Source organism: Bison bison, unplaced genomic scaffold (genome assembly GCF_000754665.1).
Source record: "Bison bison bison isolate TAMUID 2011002044 unplaced genomic scaffold, Bison_UMD1.0 scf7180017862979, whole genome shotgun sequence".
NCBI classification, from domain to species: domain Eukaryota; kingdom Metazoa; phylum Chordata; class Mammalia; order Artiodactyla; family Bovidae; genus Bison; species Bison bison.
The window spans coordinates 2,545,778-2,555,543 of NW_011493551.1; the positions used below are offsets into that span (position 1 = coordinate 2,545,778).

Consider the following 9,766-nt stretch of genomic DNA (forward strand, 5'->3'; position numbering starts at 1 on the left):
GCCAGCTCTAAACACCCACGCTGAGTCTTTTGGAGGACAAACTGCCATCGGCAGGTGAAATGACAGTATGACGGGGGGTGGGGATCACAGACCCAGGACACAGGTAGCTCTTGCCAGCTGTGAACATGGCGATCCTGAGATGGGGGCTAGGAGAAGGCAAGGTGGGGTCCGCCTTGGGAGCCTTAGAGGCTGATCATCCTCTTGGGAGAGGGAAGGATTTGGAGAATGGGTGGGGGTTGGGCAGAAGAGGCAGGGAGACCCAGGTTTGAGAAAGAGGGCTTTCAAAAGAATGGGGGCAACCCCCAACCTCTAGGATTAATACCCCATTAATTCTCCACAAAACGCCCCAGCCCTAATGTTGGTGGCCTTCTGCGTTGGCCCATTTCTCTCCTATCTACAAGGCACCTTGACAAGGAGTTGGTTCCTTTTCACGGGAATAATCGGTGCCAGGCTGCACTTCACAGCAGCATCTGTTTGGGTGATGAATGCCCTCTTGACATGTCTTGTTAAACCCCTGCAATCACTCTGACTTTCAATTACGGGCCTAGCACCTTTCCTCTCTTCCCGCCTGATACCTTCCCCCCCTCCAACTTGTTCGCTCACCTCTGCTTCCATCTCTTTAACACCTTATCAAGTCCTCTCGGTTTTCTCCACCACCACCTCCCCTTCATTTTATGATTTCTCAGCAATGAGAAAATTTGCTGCTGGAGTGTACAGCAGGTGAGCTGGGTGGGAAGACAGGCTGGGGAGCTGCCTCCACCTTTAGCTTTGCCCGGAGGAGGAGATAAGGGGAGTTGATCCGCTGCAAGGATGCGTTGGCGGAGTGTTCGAGATGGGAACTCTGGAGCAGAGCGCTGGAAGGGCAGTTAAGTCACAGAGAATGGATTGGTACCTGCTCAGGGATTGGATGTTAGCTGTCAGCATGAGCTGGAGCTTGTAGGACCTTTGATCTGTGTGTCTGCATCCCCGCTCACCTCTTCTCCTGGAGACTGGAGCTTGTCGCTCCACTGCTAAGAGGAGGAGAAATCAAACCTCCCGTTCCTGGGCAAGGTGAGGGGGGAGGTACCAGGTGGGGAGAAGTAGTTGAAGGGCAGACTGATTATGTCCACAAGCTTTTATTATGTGTCCCAGGCCTTGCAGACACAGACAGATGGTCTTAGTGGTGTAGGAGCCTGAGTGAGTGGTACCCGCAAGGGCAGTGGGAACACAGAGGACAGGGGTTCCAGTCTAAGCCAGGCAGCACATAGGGAGGCTGGAAAGGCTTCACAGACAATATATGAATGAATATTGAGGGACCAATAGAAGTTCTGCAGGTAGAGAAGGGGGAGAGGGCATTTCACGTAGAGAGAACTGGCAGGTGCAAAGGCCCTGAGGCAGAGGACAGAGGAGCACAACAGGAGGAAGGGGAGCAGAGCTGGGAGCCTGGAATACTATTTTGGGTGGATTTAACTCTGCTTCTTATTATAGCTATTCATTTATTTGTCTGTTTCCCCCTCTAGATTGTCAGTGCCTTGTTTATGGGGGGTGAGAGTGGGGTAGGGTGATCTTATTCAAGTCAGGGTCCCCAGCTCTTAGCACCAGCCTGGCACTTAGCAGGGGCTCAATTAATGGTCACTGGATTGAACTGAATGTTTAAGATGGATGGGGGATTAGAGGTGACACGCACCACTAGCTGTGCAGACGGTGACTTGTCCCTCTCTCCCTGGGGCCTGTGGGGCCGGAGGGAGCAGGGCAGCCCAGAGTCCCCTGTGGGGTGGGGGTTGGGGGCACAGGGCAGAGACTGCACTCACCAGCGCTGGCTGCAGCATCCACGAACGTGCCGTCACCCCGGTTGTGGAAGAGGAAGTTGGGCCCGTTCTCATTGTCGCAGAAGATATCCGAGGCACTGCTGCTGAGGATGGGGCCCACGCTGACGCCCCGGCCCCCTGGGGAGGACATTGACCTTCACTAAGTGGAAGAATCAAAGCCCCAGGCCCATGCAGAGGAGGGGAGGCCTTGGAGGCAGGCGGGGGGCGGGGCCCTAGAGAAGCTGCGATGGTGATGCCACAAGGAGCCTGGGGAAGGGGGATTCTGATATTTCTGATGCTTCCTGGAGCCCAGATGTGGGCTCACGGTTCCATAAACCGATGCGGTGGGTGGCCGCACTGCTGGTGAGGCAAGTGAGGAGCAAGACAGTCACTTAGTGCCCACGGAATGAGTCCCTGCGTTGAGGAACACAGGCCACCACACAGAGCTTTCCCTTCCCTTCGGTGACTGAATTCTACTCCTAAACGCACCTCTGCCAACAACATTTTGATTAAGTCACAGATTCCCTGGCAGCCCCCGCCTTACCCTGATCGCACGTATGCTGGCCACGATACTGGGTGTGTTCCCATTCGAAGGACCTAGAGAAATGGGTTCCAGGCACAGGTACAAGGAGGCCTCCTTTGGTTTGACTGGTGTAGGAAACAAATGTGAGCACCTGCCTGTCTGTCCATCAACAGGGATGCTGAATGGATTACAATGCATCCATATGATGGCCTAGTCTGCAGCTGCTAAAAAGACTGTGTAGATCCATAATATTGACTTGGAGGAATGCCCATGACATATTCTTAAATGAAAAAGCAATTTGCCAAGTAATGGTCTATGATCCTGTTTTTATTTTTTTAAAGGAAAACAAATGATATTCCTGAATATATATTTGTGCAAACTTATTCTTGAGTTTTGGGAAAAGCCGGGAAGGCCACACCCTGAGCTGTTCACACTGGCTGCCTTTTTTGGGGAATGTCTGTATTGTTTGGCTTATTGCAACAAGAATTGCTTCTGCAGTTTGAAAGGAAAAAATCCAATAAGGTGTATATTTTTTAAGGAAAAAAAGAAAGAAAGCCAGCTCTATGTTAGGGTTTGAAGTGCCCAAGATCGATGTGGACATGTCACCAAGTTCAATCTTAAGATGTTTTGAACAAACCACCCCAACCAATGAGTTTCAAATAAAGCCCTGAAAGCCTTCCCTCTGCCCCATCCTCACCCCAAGTTCAGGGGGGGAAATAGCTTGACCACGACCAGGATGTGGGTTCTAGTCCCAGCTTGGCTTTTTTGACCTCGGGCAATTCATGTTACCTGGTTAGCCTCAGTATTCTCATCTATAAAATGCAGATAATGTGCCCTGCCTTTTCTCTTTCAGGCCTTTTGAGAGGATCAAATGAGGTGAGAAAACTTAGAGGACCAAATGATGTGAAAGGTCTCTGTGAGCCCTACAGCCTTGCTACTCAGTCAGGTCCGTGGACCAGCTGCTGGTGTGCCACCTGTGAGCTCGTCAGAGATGCAAAATCTCAGGCGCCTACTCACCCGACCAGGACCTGCATTCTAACAGGATCCTGGGGGGTTTACCTGCATGGAAAAGTCTGGAAAGTACCGCTCTGAAGAGCTGTTCAGTACAATAAAGCAGTTTACTAGGGCACTCAGAAGAATGTGATTTTTAAAAATAAATAAATGAGAGCTCAGTGGAGCTGAGTGATGCTGAGCCAAGCTCCCTCATTAGCCCACCTCCAGACAAGGCAGAGGTTTCTACTATGGATAATGTGAAGAACTGACTCGTTTGAAAAGACCCTGATGCTAGGAAAGATTGAAGGTGGGAGGAGAAGGGGACGACAGAGGATGAGATGGTTGGATGGCATCACCGACTTGATGGGCATGAGTTTGAGTAAGCTCCAGGAGTTGGTGATGGCCAGGGAAGCCTGGCATGCTGCAGTCCATGAGGCCGCAAAGAGTTGGACACGACTGAGTGATTAAACTGAACTGAATTTGGGATGGAGGTTTTCTTGGTCCCCAGGCCCTTTTCTTCTCTGAGATTTCTCCTTGGAGGAAATCATGGGACCTTTCTCACCTGTGGAGCCTGCCCACCAGGGGCCAGCTTTGGGGGCAGGGGAACAGACTGGAGCAAAGGGCATTGCTATGGGGGTCCTTGGGGGGGTCCTTGTTAACACATTCTGGGCCCTGTGTCTCCCGATTCCCCCCAGGGAATCTAATTAACTCTCAAGGCGAGCCCAAGCCTCATGAAAACAGAGCCCCTGAATCCACAGTGCTTCCAGGGAGTGTCATCCAAGTTGCACAGGCCAGGCATTTTCATTAGGAGAGCCATGCATGGGGCTTTCAGATGCTTTTCTTTTCCTAAGTCAGCAGGGAGGGTGCCAGGCTACTATACTACCTGGGCACCTCTTCTGCCCATTCAAGGAGTTGCCGCTAAGTGGTTGCTGGTCCTGCCCTTGTCTTGCCAGGCTCCAGGCCAGGAGCAGGCTTCGGTGAGAAATCCTCCATTTTGTCTGGACCCCCAACAATTCCAGGTGGGGCTCCAGGACTTGCTGCCCTGCAACTCCATCCTTCTTCCCCCGCTCCAGCATCCTCCAATTTCCTCTCTGCCTCTGACTCCCAAGCTGTGACACATTCCCTTCATTTTCTCCAAAGCAGGTTATTTCCCTCTTGGACAAATTTCTAAATCTTTCTAATTAACTAATTGGGTTGGGTTGAAGCCTTGCACCATTTGTAACCTGTAATTACTAGAAAATTGCCATGGTAACCACACTACTAATTAGTGACAATTTATTGCCATGGCAACTGGACCATAACAGAGATGTTACCCACAACTCCTTCTTGGCAAGTTCACCACACAGTTGGGGAGCAGGTGAGTCGACAGTCAGGGAGCTAGCCTCCTGGGCACCAGCTGTAGCAGACTCAGGATGGAGGGTCTAAGGGGATCTGAAGCAGGGGCAGCCAGGTACCTGCACCCCTCTCTGAGGCCAAAAGGGGAACACTACTCCCAGGTCCATCGTGTAAGGGCTCTTCAGACCAATAAAATCCATTCATCTTAAGTGTAGCCTGACCATCCCACTCCATGCCCGGTCAATGACAGAGGCCTGTTATCTAGGAAGGATCTTTTGCCTAGACCTTGCCCTCTCCCGTAGCTCTTTTCCTGACTTCGCCCTGTCTTCTGTCATACCCACCCTGTTTCATGGCCTCTGAGGTTTAGCACACACCCTATGAGACAACCCCAGGGCAGTTAGGAACATCTTTATTCAGCCTTGGAAAATGATGTCCCAATAGGGAGTTAAACTCCACTTTACATCAATTAATTCCTTTATACTTGAGGCCAGAATATTCTCTTGGGGGCACGCAGCTCCGCAGTTGGGGCTAGAGAGGCGCACTGGTGGTGGGAAAGATGGGGGGGTGGTCAGGAAGTTCGAGTTGTGTGGCCTTGGGCATGTCACTGAGCCTTTCCAGGCATCTGGTTTCTCACCTATAACTCGAGACTGATAATAATAACCCCTTCTTGGGCTGTCATAATTATTAAATGAGCTGGTATTTGGAAGGTACCTTGGAAAAACGTCAAGTGCCACAGACTCATTAGTGCCACTATTTCCCACCTGCTGGGAGAATAATATCACTTTATTTTGCTAATACTCTCAAGCTTCAAAGACCTCCTTGTTCTGCTGCTGAGTATGAATGCGGGTCCCTCCCCATCCCTCCCTGAAGGCTTTTCACTCTGCCCACCAGACTGGGTGGGAGAGAGGGTCATGGGGAAAATGCTTTCCTGTGGACCCCTCTTTCTCCGGTTGGTTCCTGGCACCCCTTGATGACCAGCTCCATGGCTCTGAGCCCAGGGGCAAGCCTTGCCCACCCTTAAGAACTGCACCCCTAAACCTCTTGGGAGGGAGATGCAGACCCAAATCCAATTTAGGTGCAGAGGGAATCAGAGGATGAGATGGCTGGATGGCATCACCACCTCAATGGACGTGAACTTGGGCAAATTCTAGAAGATGGTGAGGGACAGGGAGGTCTGGCGTACTCCAGTCCACGGGGTCGCAAAAAGTTGGACAAGACTGGGTGACTGAACAACAACAATCCATCTCTCAAACCACATGAGGGCAGCCCTCATGGTTGAGGGTGGGGAAGGGAAAGAGGGTTGTAGGAAGTTGGGGGCATGCTGCTGCACCACCCCAAACAGTACAGCAGAGGGGCTGGGATGAAGAGGCGGGGGATTCACTGTGCTAAGGAAGAGCCTCCAGGGACTGCCTAGAGTGGCAAGAACTTGGGGAGTGTGCCCTCCAGGCATTGGTCTCCCTCCCTGTGAAATGGTGTGGGGGTGGGGTGAGAAGGTCTCCAAGGCTCCTTCCAGCTCTACTTTTCAGGGCATCCTCCAAGCCGGACCTCAGGATAAGTGTGGCTGGGAGTGGATTCCTGGGCCTATTCACAGTCCGCACCATGGAGGCTCTGCAGTGAGGCTGTTAGACAAGGAACTTGGGACCTGTGGGATTATTCTGCTGATTAATGATTCCAGTGGATGCTAAGGCCTGCAGGCTGCCAAGAACGTCCAAGATATTAAAAGAGTAGCAAAGCAGTGGCATGAAGGGGTGGAGGAACGAACAGTGTGTGTGTGTGTGTGTGTGTGTGTGTGTGTGTGTTGGAGAAGGGGGTATGAGAAGGGCAGGATGGTAACAGCCCACATTTCCTGAAGCTTCTAACACAATAATACGGTGTTGGTGCTGGTATTGCTACCCCCGACCCTGTGAGAGCCGTCCAGGCGCTGGGAATGGTTCCAAGCGTGCAAGGATGGAGGGTGTTAGACAAGGATATTCCCACTCATCTCTAATCCCTCCAGCCTGTCCCTGCAGAAGATTGAGGGGGTGGGGGGGCGGGGCGGGAGGACAACCCCCATCACTTGTCTGCTGGGTGGGGATTTCCAAACCTTGGGCGCCTGGTGGGTGCAGGAGCGAAGTCCTTCTCTATGTGCTCCCCTGCCCTGCCCCCAGGCAGGGCTGGAAGAAGCTATTTCATAAGAGAGGGCTGGAAAAGGAGGGGCAGGAAGAGATGCTCTGTGGTTCAGTCCCGTGTCCTAGGTTTTGTGTGATTCACCTCACCTCACCATTTTCTAGGTGAGGAAACCAAAGCTCACAGAGGCGTAATCTCAGCTAGGGGGCAATGGATCATAGCTGAAACCCATGCCCAAGTGACTCCAGAGCCACTCTCTCCCCACAGGGTGCTCTCAAACACTTCTACTCGAGTTCCCTCTCCCTAGAAGAGGGGTCTGTACTCTTGATAAGGCCCCAGAATGGCCAGCCATAATATGCTCAACATTAAAATAAAACTCAGTCGTTTTCGCTGAAGAAAATGCACACCAAGATTGCATTTGCATTCTGTAATACATCTGTGCTTGCTTTAAATAAAAAACGATGTCCCTTCTTGTCAGTCATCTAACGCATCTGACACTGTGTGTTGACTGGGGCTTTGGGTACCCCCGGCAGGCCTGTGGTTGCACTCCCCGGGGGTCCCAGGCCCTGGCTGAGGAGTCTGTCGCTCTTGCCTTGCCTGTCCCCAGCTGACACATTTGGCTGCACACTCACTGAAAGGCTAGCACCCGCCTGGGAACCCGGGAGGCTCTGAGGTCCCCAGGCTACCGCCCCTTCTCTGGAGCTGGCTAGTGGGGATCCGCCAGAAGGCCTCAGCTGGGCTTTAGGCATCTCTGTCTCCTCCAATAATGACTTTCTATAAATCAGATCTGCCCGCTGCTTTGTTCTACACTGCTCCCAGCCAACAGCAAAACTCTCCACCCAACATTGTAAATCCACCTTCATTTTCTTTCCAAATTTCTTTTAAGGCTTCTTTAATCACCACCTTGCAGCCTGGACAGATGCTCCCTAAAAGGGTGAGGCCAAATCGCATAGGTCCTCAGAAGAAGTAGAGGCTGGGGAGAGGCAGGGTTCAGAGGGAAGAAGGGAAAAATAGATGGATTCCAGCGGGAATAGGGCTAAAATGCCCACGCCAGTGCCCTGGAGGACACGCCAGGGTAGACACATGGAGAATACCTCTAGAGCAGGGGCCGGTCCTGCTTGCTTTGTGCTTCCCTCTGTGTTCAGACAGTAGAGAATTCACCTGCAGTGTGGGAGACCTGGGTTCGATCCATGGGTTGGGAAGATCCACTGGAGGAAGGCATGGCAACCACTCCAGTATTCTTGCCTGGAGAATCCCCATGGAGAGAGAAGCCTGGGGGGGCTACAGCCCATGGGGTCCCAAAGCATCAGATACAACTAAGCAACAAAGCACGTGGCTGTGCTCCCTACACTCAGGAAATGACCAGCATCCCTCTGTCAGAACCTCAGAGCAGGGTGCTGATGTCCACTACACTTGTGTGTACTGTCTGTGTGCCAGGCCCTGTGCCAGGCATGCCCTATGTTTACCTCTTTTAATATTCCCATTTTGCAGGCAAGAAAACTGAGGCTCAGAGGGGTTAATAAGTTGCTCTCTATTGCCTGGGCAGGAGGACGTGGTGGAAGCAAAATCTGCACCCAGCACTCTGGCTCCAGATCCTGGCTACGTAGCAGCTCTGCTAGAGGGCTAATTTAAGGTGCTCAGAGGCGCCTGGGGACATGTCTGAGATCACTGGGGGGCCATAGAGGCGGCTGCAAAACTCTTGGTCCCCTCGAGTTCCTGACAGGCTCTCGGCCATGGGGAGAACTAGTTCTTAGGATTCCCATGCAGGGCAGTTCAGGCTATAAGAGGCTGCGGGCAGCTGGGGAAGCCGGGGCTAGGAGAACCAGGAACCACCAGGGAGTGATCTTCCCGCTGCTCAACTCTGCATGCGAGGCTCGGGCTGCGCCGCCTCCAGGGACCCTCGAGTCCCCCGAGAGCGGGCGCGCCGGCCGCTAGATGGCACTGTGACCCAGCAGAGCGGCGGCCGGCCGCGGAGTCGGGCGTCTAGAGAGGATGCCTCCCCTCCCCCTCCCGCGGAGCCCGACAGCCGGGTGTGGGCTTCGCCATTGCCCGCCCTGCAGCCCGGGATGCTCGGGCCAACTCCCCTGCTTCCCTGAGTAGACCAGGCCAGGCAGCTATTTCAATCAGAAAAACCGGGAGTCGCAATTAAAGTCCAGAGGGCCAATCCCTGGGGCTGCGTTTCTGGTGGGTGCACCTCTTCCTTCTTCACCAGCCCCTCCTGTCTTGCATGCTGGAGCAGGATTCTCAAGCTGGAGGTCGTTTGAAAGGTCAGCTGATTCTGGTAGTTTAGGTATCAGCAGCTGGGGCTCTAAGTGCTAGTGTCTCTGTAAACCTCCTGTGTGACCTTGGGCAAGTCCTTTCTCCTCTCTGGACCTTGATCTGTTCTTTTGCAAACGGGTAGTTCTCTGTGGTCCATCGGGCAGATGGGTGTTGTGTGCCTTGGCTCCAGGGACATGCGGCTCTCTGACTGCACAGCTGGCCGAGGCTTGCTTCCCTCCCAGCCTGTTCCGGCCCTGCTCCTCACTGTCTACATCTCTCCCAGGGCCCAGGGCACCCTCCTGGAGCTGAGCCTTGGCCATGTGTCAGAGCCTTGGCAATCAGGCTGGGCTCTGGTGGTGGCTGTTACCTTTGGGGTCCATTCCTGAGGGGGCATCTGGGCTAGTTTTCCAGCCAGATGTCCATGTGTTGTGAACAGAGTGACTATGGGGGCTGCAGGGTAGCGTTGGGGGGCTTGGCAGGCAGGGAAAGGGTGGGCTGGGGAAGGCGGGTAGACAGAATAGTAACTTGGTGGGCCAAATAGGTTCTTGTCAGCCAAATGGCTCTTGGAAATCTGCAGAGCTGCTCTAACGTGTCCTCTGGGCATGCCAGCTGCCCCGGCTTGCCTGCATGCTCCATAGAAACTGCTGTCCCTTCCTTGAGCTGTCCGGTCCTTCCAGCACAGCCTGGCACAGCTGCCCGGTGCCCCCTGTCCCTTCCTTGAGCTGTCCGGTCCTTCCAGCACAGCCTGGCACAGCTGCCCGGT

The 9,766-nt window shown here is 53.3% G+C and overlaps 1 protein-coding gene across 2 annotated transcripts in view; it reads right to left on the reverse strand.

The window, feature by feature from the left end:
* CRTAC1 (cartilage acidic protein 1) overlaps positions 1-9,766 on the reverse strand; it is a 152,074-nt gene that overhangs the window by 26,369 nt on the left and 115,939 nt on the right. For both annotated transcript variants that reach the window (XM_010833086.1, XM_010833085.1), the window contains exon 6: positions 1,791-1,925. In XM_010833086.1, coding sequence (XP_010831388.1) covers positions 1,791-1,925 — 135 coding nt within the window. The remainder of the gene's footprint in view (positions 1-1,790; positions 1,926-9,766) is intronic.